Source organism: Camelus ferus, chromosome 20 (genome assembly GCF_009834535.1).
Source record: "Camelus ferus isolate YT-003-E chromosome 20, BCGSAC_Cfer_1.0, whole genome shotgun sequence".
Lineage (NCBI taxonomy): Eukaryota > Metazoa > Chordata > Mammalia > Artiodactyla > Camelidae > Camelus > Camelus ferus.
The window spans coordinates 34,597,379-34,613,087 of record NC_045715.1 but is presented as its reverse complement, the minus strand read 5'-3'; the positions used below and the strand labels follow the sequence as shown (position 1 = coordinate 34,613,087).

At 39.8% G+C, this 15,709-nt stretch overlaps 1 protein-coding gene across 8 annotated transcripts in view; it reads left to right on the top strand.

Annotated features, from left to right (window-relative positions):
- Positions 1 to 14,863, top strand: part of PKHD1 (PKHD1 ciliary IPT domain containing fibrocystin/polyductin) — a 368,837-nt gene extending 353,974 nt beyond the window's left edge. For 5 of the 8 annotated variants that reach the window (XM_032463248.1, XM_032463247.1, XM_032463246.1 and 2 more), the window contains 2 exons: positions 2,198 to 2,320; positions 13,801 to 14,863. In XM_032463248.1, the coding sequence (XP_032319139.1) occupies positions 2,198 to 2,320; positions 13,801 to 14,255 (578 nt within the window). In that variant the 3' untranslated portion in view covers positions 14,256 to 14,863. Of the gene's footprint in view, positions 1 to 2,197; positions 2,321 to 6,537; positions 6,702 to 9,349; positions 9,395 to 13,800 lie in introns of all 8 variants that reach the window. The other 3 variants (XM_032463249.1, XM_032463250.1, XM_032463251.1) reach the window with 3 other exon arrangements.
- Positions 14,864 to 15,709: the final 846 nt, after the last annotated feature.

The window sequence follows — 15,709 nt, the reverse complement described above, 5'->3', positions numbered from 1 at the left end:
CTGCGTGTGTGTGTGCATGTGTGTGTGTGTGTCTGTGTCTATGTGGTGCTTCCTGGTCCTGCTATGGTTTCTGATATCATGTGATTTTTCTGTGAAGTTGGTGGTTGAATTCGCATCCTCCACTTTATAGCTAAACCTCCCAGCCATGCAGGGAGCTTTCCACTAAGCTCTTTTCACCCCATCTCTCCTCTTTTGTTCACCCAACTCTAGAGAAAGCTGCTTCCTGCAGTTACTAAACATCTCAGTCACCTTGACCTCCTCTTTTTGCTTTTTAAACCCTTCAGTATCGTTGGACACATTGCCCTGTATTGAATTTCCATATTTTCTTAACTGCACAGACTCCTAACTTTCTTTTAAAAAAATGTAGAGATCAGGAGAAATTTTATGGAAAAAAATATACAGTAATCAGCTCTGTATCATTTGCATTTCCTTTACATTGTTCTGTATTTTCTTTAGATTTCTAAAATAAGCATTCATTAATTTAAAATCAAAAAGGATACTGTCCGCCATCTTCCTCATAGTACATGATTTTCTGACCCAGCTGGACTGTCTATGTCAGCGCTTTACAAAATTTTGAATTCAGGACTTTGTCACACTTTCAGTAATCACTAAAAACCCCAAAGAGCTTTCATCAGTGTGTGTTCTATGCATCCATCTTTCCAAGTTGGAAGCCAAAAGAGAACACGTAAAACCTATCAATTTATTTATAAATAACAGTAATACATGCATTAGATGTTAACATAACATATTTTTATTTAAAAACTATCTTTAAAAAATACATAGTGAAAAGAATGGCATTATTTTTTTTTATAAACCTCTTTAATGTCTGCCTTCAGAAAGGTCTGCTGGGTTCTAAAAGCAGCTTCTGCAGTCTGTCTTTTGCAATGTATTGTTTTGAGTGAAGTCTATGAAGACAGTCCAGCCTCACACAGATAGGAAGTAGAAAAAAGGAGAGTGTTCTAATAGCTTTTACAGATAATTGTGGATATTCTTCTTTGACAATCTACCCAAACTGGACAAGAGGTAGTCACTTAAAGGTACATCTCAGTGTACTTTTTGTACTTGAAAATGCACTTGTCTACCTTGTACTTTGAATGGAGCTTTTATCCACGCATAATTCTGAAACATTGTGCTTTGGCTATTTGGGAAATATTGTTTCACTGAGTTATATAGATCTTCCAAATGCTAATATATTTCATTCTACATTTAAAAAAATATCATATGTTAATGTGAACAGAATGAAAATCTATGAAGCTCATAGATGCAAGTTTTCTAAAATTCTAAAATTTCCCATATGAACTTGATTTATATCATTTGCAACAAATACTATCAATTGTTTCTTTGCAGTTACAGGCTCACTTCATTTACTTAAAAATAAAACAACTCTTCCAAGTACTCATGAATAACCATAATTTGTCTTTCAGTTATTCTTTTCAAGTTCTTTCAACATAAAAATAGTGTTCCGTGGGGAAAAAAAAATCAACTAGTTCAGTTCAAACTCAATCACAAAAGTGTTTTTCCTTGAGAAAATCACCATTTGTCATGGCATGGAGTTATTTGACACTGTGTTACAAATCTGTGTGTCTATCCTCTGCCATCCAAAGTGGAATAAAAGCTCCAGGAGGGCAGGGACCCAATCCTTCATGTTCATCGTTCTCTTTCCAGTGCCTAGAACAGGGCCTGGCATGAGGACTGTAAAGGTATTTGTGTTAATATATGTAATGAGTGCATGAATAGAGGATAAAGCATCACTTCAGTCAAGAGTGGACTGAAAATGGAAAGTCTTCAATCAAGAGTCCACACCTGTATGAGATCTGTGGATTGTATCAATAATAGTTCAACATGCAATGAATATAAAAATATTAGACGTCCTACATTTTTGCAAAATTAAGTGTGTATTTTACACTCACAGCATGTTACAGTTGGTACTAGTCACACTTCACAGGTTCAGTAGCCACACGTGGTGGCAACTGTCTTGGACAGTAAGGTCTTACACCTCAATGTTGGTGGTCAGTGTATGGGATTTTATTTCATTATTCCTTAACTGCTGGAAATACTATGTACATTCCACTGCATGTATGTCACAGTGATTTGGGGGGAGCAGAAAAGGGACGCATCTTAACACCTAGGATCCATTTACAATAAAAATGTCATTTTATTCTGGAAAAAAAACCACTTCTTTTTTTCATTAATGCAGAAATAAAAAGTGAAGAGATTTCTGAATCTCAGACTGATGATCAAAACAATCATATCCATGTCACATCCAAATGCCAAGGACCACAGATAGAGATGGAAAAGGAAGGTGCCAGGATGGCAGAAGGTAAGCTTGGACAGTGGGATGGTTCCTGCAGGAGGAACCCATTGTGTGCACACGTAGCCTCCCGCTGGCTGCCGGTTTCTGAATCAATTTTGTTTATAGCCTCTTCCTTAGCCTTTGTTACTTCTTCACAAGGAAACTGTACCCCAGCGTAAGAATACACAAGTCCGGCTGATTCACTCAGCTCTTAACCAGTTATTCGAGTTGACATTTATATAGTTTTTCCTTACTAGAAGATTATTGGTTTAACATCTGAATTTGTTACATAGAGAAAAGGAACACCAGCGTCTAGGCATATAATCTCTCCCGTAGCTATTGCAAAGCTGCCAGTTTGGCAACCTAATTGAATCTGGGAAGGAAGACAATGTGGTTGCCAAATACCAACTATGCAAATTCAATTGAATATAGACCCCCAAGAAATAAGTCAGTTTTGCTAAGCTCTGCTTTGTTGTTTTGTCGTACTTTTAGCAAAAGGTATTATTTGCCTATGTTGTGCGTTATGCCAGATAATTTTGCTTGTTCCGTTGCGAAATTGCCATTAGTGCCAAGCAAAGAAAAGATAAGCATTTGTCTCAGGCCAATGTTTTGCCCCTGTCTTTCTAAGGACACAGAAAATACAAAGACAATGGACAGAACCCAAGATAGGTTGGCCAAGTACGAACATGGCATATGAAAAATATTCGTATAATTTCCTGGATCTGAAACATTTTGAAACATAAGCTCTAAAGAGAAGAATATTCTTGTTTTTTTTCTAAGTAGTGGCCAATGATCATGATATTTCTGCCTGAAAAGGAATACAGATCTGACTGGTTCTCAGAGGATGTTGAACCAAACCATAGCCGTCCAATGTTGCTCTGCCTCTGACAAGTTTAATGAACTCGGGTGACTGTGTATGTATCACTGTATCAGTTTGTTTGTCTGTTTGGATTTTGTGCCACAGGAGAAATAAAGTAATTTTTTTAAAAGATTTCCCATTAAATTAGTCCAGCCATACTCCATCCAGCTCCTGGACCTGTTCGAGATTCGCAGATTCTAACTAATATATGTAAAATAGATAAACAACAAGTTCATACTGTATAGCACAGGGAACTATATTTAATACCTTGTAACAACTTATTGTGAAAAGAATATGAAAATGAATACATGTATGTTCATGTGTGACTGAAGCATTATGCTGTACACCAGAAACTGACACAACGTTGTAAGCTGACTATACTTCAATAAAAATACACACAGACACACACACACACAAAGTTGGTAGGGAATGTGAGTGGGTGGAGGTGTGAAGGATGGAGACAGAGAGAAGGGGACGGGAACTCTTTCTAGATTCCATCTTTAATTTTGGTTTCCAGACCCTTGCCCACATTATTGCATGCACATCCAGGGCAGTTGCTTGACAACGGTCCTCTGAGCCCAGCTCCGGGAAGAAGGGCATATCTGGCTGCATTCTTCAGCGAACAGCAAGAGTGATGCTAATCTCTCCCTTAATCTAATATGACCATCTACATGCATCTCAGTTGCCCGGCTTAAATTAACTACATTAAGCAGTCCACAATGCCTGGGTGTTTTATTAAGGGACATTTTTTATGTGGTGGCTTATTAATAAATTATCAGGAACGAGACAAGGGACAGGGCTCCTGTGGAAGAGTTTAGATTGAGGAGATGGGCGAATGAAAGAGCCCATTTTATTAGGCCATCCGAGTTAAAAATAGAAAGATACGTTATCCAAATCCTCCCCTGGGGATCGTAGCGGATTTGTTTTCTTATCTTCTAAGCTTTGTCCAAATCTTAAGAGCATCGTTTCCGAGGGAAGTAATGAGGCATCTCCTGCTCTTCTTTGGAAATTATTGCCAGCTCCAAAACATCTAATTGTTGCTAGCTTTAAATAAATGTGGGTTTATTTCATTATTTCCCTGGCACTGAAGTTTCTAGTTTCCGTTTTTCTTCTGTGTTTTTAAACCTGTGGCATTTGCTGATCGAGTGATTGGCTGTCCCGCTTCCAAGCACTTTGCATATTCACAGAGCATCACTGACACTTATTTAGCTGGGAGAATGCACGTTTTCACTGTCCAATAGATTCAGACTGTAAACTCACCATGTTATGACTTTTACCAAAAATCGTATGAATGCAACAGGAGCAGCAGAGAGTTGGGAGGAAGGAGGAAAGAATAAAGCATGTACTTTTACCAGGGCTTTAGACACAGGAAGCATCTGAGCCGGCTTGTAAAACTCCTATTTGTTCTTGTCACTCTGGTCCTCGGAAGGTCTAATGAATTCCCAGCCTGAGCTGGAGAGGCAGCAGAGCTGGACCGTTCAGAGCACAACATCCAGGTGTCAGCAGGACTGGGTTCAATCCTGATTCCCCTGTTGACTTACTCTGTGGCCTCAAGCAAGTCACCTACCCTCTCTGTGCTCTTTGGTTTCCTCATCAGGAAAACTGTTCCAAGAATACTGCTCACACTCAGGGCTGTGGCGAAGGTTAAGTGAGTTAATATCACGATAGAGCAGAAGGGTTCCTGATATATTGTGTGTGCTGTGTGTGGATTATTTATTGTTGGCTTTCCTCCTTGTTGCTCAGGACTCAAAGCTCTCCAAGACCTGACTCCACCTGACCTTTCTAGTCTTACTCTGGGTTTCCCCTTCTTGCCCTCTCCTGACACTCACCCCACCAGCCTTCCCTTCCCGGGACTGGTCTAACAACTTTGCATGCCCTAGCTTGCACAGTTTTTTTTCCAGTTGGATTGCTTGTCTTCACCTGTTAAAACTTCCTCGAGCTTTTCAGCACCAGCTGAAATGCCTTTTTTTAATTTTCATTTTTAATTGAAATATAGTCAATTTACTATGTTGTGTTAGTTTCTGGTGTATAGCATAGAGATTCAGTTTTTTATATATATACATATATATATATATATATATATATATATATATATATATATATATATATTCCTTTTCATATTCTTTTCCATTACAAGTAATTACGAGATAGCGAATATAGTTCCCTGTGCTATATATAGTAAGACCTTGTTGTTTGTCTATTTTATATATAGATGTTAGTATCTGCAAATCTCGATCTCCCAATTTTATCCCTTCCCACCCCCTTTCCCTCCTGGTAACCATACATTGGGCTTCTATGCCTGTGAGTCTGCTTCTGCTTTGTAAATATTTACAAAACAGAAATGCCTTTTTGCCCCCATAAAATCTACCCTAATCCTCCCCACCCTAACAAAAATTAATATTACCCTCTTCGGTTTCCAAAGACTGAATGCACACCACCACAGTAGCGCTTATGGTTTTTGGAATTTGTCGTGTATCAGTGGCTCTCAGTTCCCACAGGCCAGGTCCTTAACCAGGGGCAATGTTGTTTCCCAAGCAGGGTGATCAGTTCATCCTGACTTTCCAAGAACTTTCCAGGTTTTAAAAATGAAAGCTTTGTGTCTCAGGAGCTCCCTCAGTCTCAGACAAATTGGGACCACTGGTCCTTCTACCTCCAGTGGACATTTGCATTTTCTGGAGACATTTTTGTTATCAGAGCTGGGGGAAGGGGATGCTCCTGGCCGCTCTGGAGAAGAGATGGGGGACACCATAAACTTCTTACAACACACAGGATCACTCCCACCGCAAAGATGATCTGATTCAAGGCATCAGTAATACCAAGGCTGAGAAACCCTGAGAAGGGGTTACTCATCTTTGTAACATTTAAGTGAGAGACTGCTGGAATGACATAATAAATGAAACTAAATGTTATCTTCCGATAAATATTAGACCAGTATTTCTTTGTCTCCTGATATTTTTTGTACCTCACAAGGTCCTCTCTGTCCAGCTACTAAGAGATGATATTTGGTTACCTGTCCTTAATGAGTTTCCAGTATGAGTGGGACACAGGAGGAGTATTTGGGGGAAAATGAAAGGCCATTTGCAGGCAATCCACAATGCAGTGTAAAGCAGTCACAGCAAACATTATGTATTTGAAGAATTCAAAGAAGGGAGAGAATGCTGAAGGAGAGAAAGACTATCTTTACCCTAAGTCACATGTGTGGTCCCTCCAGCTCCTAAATCATATCACACGGTTTCAAATCCCATTTGCTAAGGGCTTAATTGTACGGTTTGTATCAACTCCAGTTCACAGAGGAGCAGCAAGGAGCTCCGCTTGGCTCTGTCAAAGCTCACTTTTGTACCATTTCTTCTCACCTGTTCCCTGGTTCCCCTCATTTGGTTAATAGCCCCCAGCTCTCCCAGACTAGACTCCTCAGAGTTGTCTTCAACCCCTGGTCTCCTGTTACCAGCGGACCTTCTTGCTGGCCAAGTCCGATCAGTCCCACCTCTGCGGTGTCTTCATTTCCATCTCCTCCTGCTGTTTCCCAGATGTGCCTTCACTCAGCCTCAGGTAACACACCCCCGACAGATGCCCACCCCCAACTCCCTCTCCTCCCTCCAGGGCAGTGTTTCCTGTACACAACCTACGCCTATGCGTTTCACGAGATCTTTCTCTAAGGTATCTGCAGATCTAAAGTCTTTTGCTTCTGATCCCAGATCGAATACTTTTTCTCTTTTTCAAATTCTTTTATCTAAAAGGAGTAGTCCCCTTTCCTCAACTTTTGTAGCCCTTTCCTCTTATTCACTTATCACACCTTCTAGGTAATATAATTCTTTGTGTTCATCTTGGCCCGACCCTTCCCTGTAGGTTCAGATATCTTTTCTAATCCCACCTTTACTGGAGGGTGTTATGACATAAGAACGTGGATACTCCGTGTGGGGTAAATGAGGAAGATAGAAATGCCATGAGCCCTTTGTCTTCTCCTTCCCCTTCCCAGAGACCCTCCTTCCCAGAGACCCTCATTCCCAGAGACCCCTTCCCAGAGACCCTTCTTCTCAGAGACCCCTTCTAAATGCTGGGGGAAAATAAAAAGAATGACCCCTCATCTCGTCTAAAAGAGAGATAGAAAAGTTTATTCTGGTTCATAAAATTAACAACAGGGTAATGAGCACACATCTTTTGGGACCTACAATGGGCAGAACGTGATGTCTTTCTTCCAGGTGATGCTGCCTGCAGCCACCTGAGTTTCCTCTCCCAGTTTCCTGGCTACCACCTTTGTCTTTGCTGGACCGCTACTGCTGCAGACCTGGGTGCTGCCTTCTCCAAACTGTACCCTGATCTGTGTCTGGCCCCTGGTCACTCGTGTGTGTGTGTGCATGTGAAACCCAAGCCCCCAGTGTTGGGAATGAAAAACTGACATGTGAAAAAGGGCTGGATACTATCCCAGTGCGGCTACAAACATTAACTTCATGAATTTTTCGTCTCTATCACTTTAGAGTCCTGTTGGCTCTAGATTTGAGTACGAATCCATGAGAATGAGAGGGCGAGGAGAGGAGAGGGCTGGCTTCAAGATGTCTGGAAGCAGTGAGGAGCAAAAGAGTTCAGGACTGGAAGTTCTCTCAAGTTCCCAAGAAAGTAAAACTGTATTTGGAAGTTATTAATAAATAGCATGTTCATGCATTTTAAAAGTCCATGAATGATAAATGCTGGAGAGGGTGTGGAGAAAAGGGAACCCTCCTACACTGCTGGTGGGAATGTAGTTCGATGCAGCCATTATGGAAAACAGTATGGAGATTCCTCAAAAAACTAATAATAGACTTACCTTATGACCCAGCAATCCCACTCCTGGGCATATATCTGGAGGGAACTTTAATTTAAAAAGATACATGCACCCCAATATTCATAGCAGCGCTATTTACAATAGGCAAGACATTGAAACAACCTAAATGTTCATCCATCAACAGATGATTGGATAAAAAAGATGTATTATGTATATTATATATATATATATGAATACTGCTCAGCTATAAAAAAAGAATAAAATAGTGCCATTTACAGCAATATGGATGGACCTAGAAATTGTCATACAAAGTGAAGTAAGCCAGAAAGAGAAAGAAAATCCACTTATATGTGGATTCCTAAAAAAAATGAAACAAATGAACTTATTTACAAAACAGAAACACTCACAGACATAGAAAACAAGCTTACAATTACTGGGGGGAAAGGGGGTTGGAGGGGATAAGTTAGGTGTTTGAGATTTGCAGATACTAAGTACTATATAATAAATAGATAACAAGTTTCTACTGTAGAGCACAGGGAACTTTATTCAATATCTTGTGATAACCTATAATGAAAAGGAATATAAGTATTTATATGTATGACTGAAATATTATGCTGTAGACCAGAAATTTACACCACATTGTATGTAAACTGACTATACTTGAATTAAAAAAGATATGAACATCTAATTAAAAATAAATAAATAAATTCCAGCACTTATTTCTTAAGAAAACTTAAAAAAATATATAACCAGGAATGAGAGCCTGCCTGGTAAATAAGATGGAGAGGTCCAATGCTGTTTGCAGCCAAGATCTAATATTCCATTTAACAATGGAGCACTATAAGAATTCCTGTTTAAAGTAGAACAAAACACAAAACTCATTCTTACCACAATTTTGTGACATATATTTTGGAGCATGAAGAAATAAAATCAGCTATAAAACAAAATGAAGAGGACAAGTTTGGAGAAAATATATGATGGTTTGCAGATGACACAATTGTTTAATGAAAACTTAATGAGTCAACCATTAACTGCTGTAATTTAGAAATAACTTGCGTAACTTACTCAATATCAATCTATGCAAAAATAATGTTGTATGAGCCAGTAGTTTACAGAGAGGAAACATCAAGAAGCACACAGTAATGACCGAAGACTATGCTGTCTTGGGGAAAAAATCTTAACAAGAGATATATTGGAATTATGTAAAAATTACATGGTATTTTATTGAATAGTTTAAAAAGGGAAGACTTGAATACATGGGAAATTACAACATGTTTCTAATTAGATTGACTCATATTGCACAGGCCTCAGTTATTTCTAAATTAACCTTGGTTTCATGCAGTTCCAATTATTTTGTACAGAGTGCAACAGCACAAGATGATTCTAAAATTCTTCAGAAAGTATAGATCAATGATACAAAGTTAATTTTTTTTAACAGGAAATTGATTTTATGGCAGTGGGAGAAGGTAGCTCAACCAGAAAGGTAATATTTATGTCGTTATTCTTAAGACAACATGATACCGACACCAGAATATATGAGCGCGTTGGGAGAAAGAACCTCAATTAGATATAGATATAGAAATGGAGTGTACGATAAAGGAGATAATAAAAAATAAAGGAAAACAGAAACATTAATCTATGAATTGGGCTGTAAAGTTGACTACTTACAACATTTATTATTCTAGAGTCACGCTTCAAAAAATACATCAAGGTAAACTCCAGATAAATCAATGAGCTAAATTAGGTTTACTAAAGCATATCCATTGCTAAAGTATAACAGAAACAATAAAATGGAGCTCCCTTATGATAGAATGTAGGATTAAAGGCATTTTTCGTTTCTCTTTCAAAAATTTTCACACCTTCCTGATTCATTATGCATGGCTTATTAAAGTAAGTGGCAATATTTTCTCTTCAAGGGACGAATAATCTAGAAAGGACACAGGCAATTGCATGTATAATATTTTCAGGTGATATTAGTGATCTAATCAATAATCTAATCAATTCAATATTATTGACTAATTATTGCATAAATCTTCTTCGGTATGTGGGCAGGACTGTCGCCCTTATTGACAAATGAGAAACCAACGTGGCGTGCATTCCTCATGTTGGTTGGCCCACCATCCATCTCTCTGCTTTAGATCCTGTTTGGGCTTCAAGGTCCAGGTGATTATACTGGGTCTTCTGTACTGAATCCCGGTCATCCAATGCTGAATGCAGAACATGGAGACTGGGCAAGGAAAATATAAACAGTGGAGAGGGGGAAGGGAGGTTCATAGCTAATTTTCCCATTGCAAAAGAAGCCAATGAGTGATCTAAGTCAGACAGAGAAAGAGAAATGCTGTGTGCTGTCACTTACACTTGGCATCTAAACAATATGACAAACTAGTGAATAAAATGAAAAAGAAGCAGAAAAAAAGAAAAGCCAGTGACTAGTACCCACACACAAATTTTTAAAATCACAGATCCAGCATGTATTTGTTGTCCAAGAAAGTTTGGGAAGCCAAAAGTGGTTAAGGAGAGCTGGAAAAGTTACAGCTGACCGTGGATGTACCTGGGCAGACCCCAAACCACCGAGTCTTCCTTTTTATAGAGAAAAGATACATGTTCCCATATCTTATCCCATTCTCCCTGAAACTTGATTGTACCCGCCAATGGGACTCTGAAGAGGCATGGAGGGGCAATCTGGTACCCTGTCTTTCCATTTTCATGGGGACGCGCCAACACGGTGGAGGTGGGGAGGAGCCACACCATTTCATATGTTTTGATACTCGCTATTCTTCCTTCCCTAAAACCCAAACATTCAGCTGAATGCCTTAGGACACATATCTGCTATAAATTCATTTTTTATCTAATTTGTCTGAGATCTAAGCTTCCTGTGGAGGTCCAAGATCAAAGGATCTGATTCCTTCTGATGTCGGCGCTGACATGTAATGTGTGCTGACTTAGTTCTGTCTATAACCTCACAGTGGGAGGCGGCCAGCCTCCCTGGGCACCTTTACACAGTGCACTTTCATTTCAGCTGGGGAATCTGTCAGGTATGTTGCTGACTGGAGCTGCCATGTAAATAATTCATGGGAGATTTTTAAATGTTTGGGGGCTTGCAAAGGAAAGCTACGCTTGTGTTCGTCTTTCATGAATAGATGCAGACTTGGAGAACAAGGGGGATCAGAGTTCCAAAGACGGGCTCTCAGAGACAGGATAACAGTATCTTCAATGGACTGAAAATAGGTGACTTGCAGTGTTTGATTCCCCGTTGTATGAAGTGGTATTGGTTTTACCAAGGGATAAAAATTCAAAGCCTTTTTGCCTTTTTTAAGTTTGCTTCTACCTGACAATTGATTATTCTCGTTCTTTGGTTATTTGCTGATCTTGATAAGCTATGTCTTTTCCCCCTGGTGGGAGCGGTCACTCTAGAGGTGGCATCAGGCTCAGGGCTTGGTAGAGGACTGGGCGTAGTCAAGGGGCAAGGTGGGTGGCACAGAAAGTTCCTTCCCTGAAGAAACTCAAAGTCCTAAGAGGAAGATGAGATCATCATACGAGGGAAGGTGACCACTACCAGAAGCAGTTGTACAAGTCAAATGAGAAACTCCAGCCAACAAGTATTGAGGCATAAATCAATGGAGTTTGAGCTGTCCATGAACAGTTCTGGAAGGGTTTGAGACCTCTGCAGGGAGACTTGGATAACCTGAAAGCTCTCGGCAAGAGAACTATCCCATAGTTAGGGGACCGTGGCAGACACATGCTAGGCAAAAGGACTGTGGACAAGGAGAGAGAAGATACGGATAACACAGGCTTTGCAGCGTATTAACTGACACGTCACGGGAACAATACAGACACCGTGATTGCTTCATCTTATTTTACTACTCCAGATCTAAAGTGTATTACCTCCATTTGATCTATGAAGATTACACATATTTCGATTATGTTATTATTGCCTTCTCTGTTCCTCACCTTAGTTCCCATTCAATGTTAGATTACATTGAGGTAGGAAATTAATACCCTTTGCCCCAAAATTGTCTCTTACACTGGGATGTAGACCGGATCACTGTCTCCCAACACAAGCCAAGCTAGGTCTCCGTAAACTGAGACAGGAGCGTAATACACAGTTTTATAAATTAGCATTTATGTTGTATATCAAAGTATATATGTACAAAAAAATTCACAATAATGCATTTAGTGGTGACATATGAGAAAAGCAGGAGCAAGAAATGTCAATGACAGTGCCTCTGCTTACCGCTCTGGGTTCAGGATTGTTCTCAACCTTCTCTTTTACTCTAAGGCTCATGGAAGATGACCTTTCCATGCACGCCGTAGTCCCATGCATGTATCCAACCGAACATTCTTCTTAACTCCTCATTGCTATCTTTAACTTTACACAGCATTCTGTGGTTCTCAGACTGCAGACTCTGGAGACAAAAATCTTGAATTCTGTAAAGTAAGTAAGATCTGCCACTACTTTGTATAGATGTGATCTTGGGAAGGTACCTCAATGGCCTCTCTTCTAAAAGGGAGCTGATAATAGCACTTAGGTTGAGAGAGTTGTTGTCATGGTTAAATTACACGTACGCATAACTCGGTGCCCACCATGTGATATAATTGCTGTAGAAGTGTTGCTTGAAATTATTATTAGCCTTTCTCTCTTCAGAGAACACATACTGGAATATAAATGAATGGGGATCGTTAACACAGAATAATTTTGAATTTCTTTCATTTAATCTTAAAAAGGATAATTTAATAAAATTATTTTAAAAATTGAACTGTAATACTTTATTGTTTATAACAAATAGACCGGGAGGTACAAACCATTAGGTGTAAGATAAGCTACAGGGAGGTGTTATACAACGTGGGGGATACAGCCAATATTTTGTAATCACTGTAAATGGAGTGTAACCTTTAAAAATTGTCTACAAAATAAAAATAAATAAAATGAAAATAAATCAATAAAAATAGATTGATACATCCCTCAACACCCAATGTATTAAGAGGATGGGACACTCATGAATTAGGAAATACTTTCTGAAAAAAGTGAGAAATTTGGGGAGCTGACTAAAAGAAGGCAGAGAGTTTTTGAAAGACAAGATGAAGAAAAAATGTGACAATGAATATATATATGTTCATGTATGACTGAAAAATTGTGCTGTACACTGGAATTTGATGCAACATTGTAAAATGATTATAAATCAATAAGAAATTGAAAAAAAAAAGACAAGATGGAAAAATATTTCAGGCCTAAGGTGTGTTTGAAGATAGTTCTTACAGGTGGGTAATTATACATGCCTACTCATATGAATATATGATTACTTATGTGTTTATCTCTACAATGTTTATATTTATGTTTTTATAGAGTCAAAGATATTCAAATTGTGAATTTGGCACAAAAAGCCAAAAATACTAAGATTGGCTTTTAGAACTCATTTCTTTTTTTTAAATTGAACTATAGTTATGTACAATTTTGTGTAAGTTTGGGGGAGTGTAGGATTCACAGATACACACCACTATATATAAAATAGTCTCATTTCTAAATACAAATATGAGTTACCCCACTTGGTAGGGTCTGACTCTGGTCTAATTTTCCTATTTAAGCTGTCATACATACACTGAAAAAATCCTGGTTGACTTATCAACATTATAAAAGGTTTTTCTGGGAAGCTATGTTGTCAAATTTGTATCAAATAATTAATATATATAATTATAATAGGCATGGGATACCACAGGGTTGTTTTTTTTTTTCTGAAAAAAAAATTCCCCCGAATATTTGGAAATCAATAAGCTGATATAATTTAGTCTTTATTTGACGATATCATTTCAGGGATGCTAAATATGCCGGATGTGTGATCAACCGATTGAGAGCTAAACCTGTTTCCTCCACTACTATTCTGTCTCTCACAGATTTGAGGATGAAGGTCCTGAGAGGCAGACTGAACCAGCTCCCCCATCAGTCACTGAATGGCGTGTCCAGAAGGAAGGGGAGCCGGCCGGTGGTCCGGGAGGAAGGTGGCCGCCAGGCGGAGGCTGCTGCTCCTGCCCCCGGCGTCGCCGGTGTGACGGCGCACGGGAACCCCTGCGCTCCGGGCTCCCCTGCTCAGCAGGTGTACCTGCAGGAGACTGGGAGCTGGAAGGAGGCCCAGGAGCAGTTGCTCAGATACCAGCTGGCAGGCCAAGATCAGCTGCTGCTGCTCTGCCAGGACCTCAGACAGGAGAGGCAGCGACTGCATGGCCAGAGCCGGCTGGACAAGGACACTGTCAGCCTGGGGCTTTCCCAGGAGAAGCCAGCCTCCTGTGGCACCACCGAGGCCTTCTGCCTCCACCCAGTACACCCGGAGGCTGTTCAGGAACAGCTGTGATCAAGGACCCATGGGGACATATGGGCTGAAAGTCATAATGTCCAAAATATTTCCGGATCATGAATGGAGGGATGACCCCTGACTGGTTTGACATTAAGGAGGGAGAATATGGACTCTGAGTTCTCTGTTTTCAACTTTAAAATGCAAGACAGTCACTTAAGTGATTGTAGATTGAAACAGTATCTGATATGTCTTGTATTTATCACGGATCCTAGTCCAGTGCCAGACAAATAATAGGTTCTCAAATATTCGTTGATTTTTTTCCTTGTTTTTGACTTCAGCTGGTTATCTTCCTGATTTTGCCATCCTAATTATGGCATAATACTGATTTATACCAGTAGAGGGTGCAATTAAGCTTCCTCTAGGATCACCACCCACAATGCTTTGGGCTTCTCTTATAGATGGGATCATGCAAAGGACTGGTCTGCTACAGTTATTCCTGCTGTGTTAAAGCAAAACATTTCTTTCCCCGATGGGAACATCTGAAGGATAGAAGACCCCTCTCCCTGACCTGTCAGAGCTGATTTTCCAACCACAAGGTGACTGCCTGGCTTTTTCACAAATTGATTTTATTTCATGGCTTAAATTAAATCATTATTAGGAGCTCACTTTTGTGCAAATGTATCAAGTTTGTACCTCATGAGTCCTGACACATGGAAACTGATATTCTCGTGGGGTTGGTTGAGATGATAGTTAAGGGCAAAGATCTGAAAAGAGCCAGTTTGGGGAAAGAAATTGTCCATGGGCCAGTTATATTTTTCTGTAGTTCTTTCTGTGAATAACTGGGACAGATTTACAACTGGAAGAAAACCAGAGATGACCAAGTGGCCAAGTGGATGATCAGCTAATTTAATTACTAGAGAACTGCTTTTTAGAGAAGACAGTGCATGGGAAAGATCCCATGACATGCAGAAGGCTGTGTGCTAGGGGTTCCAGTGGAGACCAGAGCAGAGGGTTAACTGTGTTGATTTTAAGTTGAGTATGGATACTACTCAAATGGGTGAATTTCACCCAATTCACAACTTTGCAGAGCGCCCATCTGTGTTCAAATTAAACCTGATTGTGTCCTTGGTTCTGGATCCAGAAGATCTCATGTGCCAGGGGAATAAAGCCAAGACAGCAGAGGTAAGGAAAATACCTAGAAAGAACTTGCTCTCAACTTTTCCCTAAATCTAAACCAGGATTTTCCAGTCTCTGGAAGATGAAGGAGGCTGTTCTATGTTTGAATTAGGGCAGGGAAGGAAACACACTCTTCTATTGCAGAGTTTTAAATGATGATGTCCTGGAAGGAGCCCCAACGGAGGGACTGGCAGGAAGCCATCATTGAGGGCATCACTGGGAAAGTACGTCTCACTCCACCACAAGCTGGCAGGGAAGTCCTCAGCCTCTTAGTCCATTTTTCAGATGTCTTGTACATCTCAGACCTTACAGCTGCCCCCGAAAGGAGGTAAGGC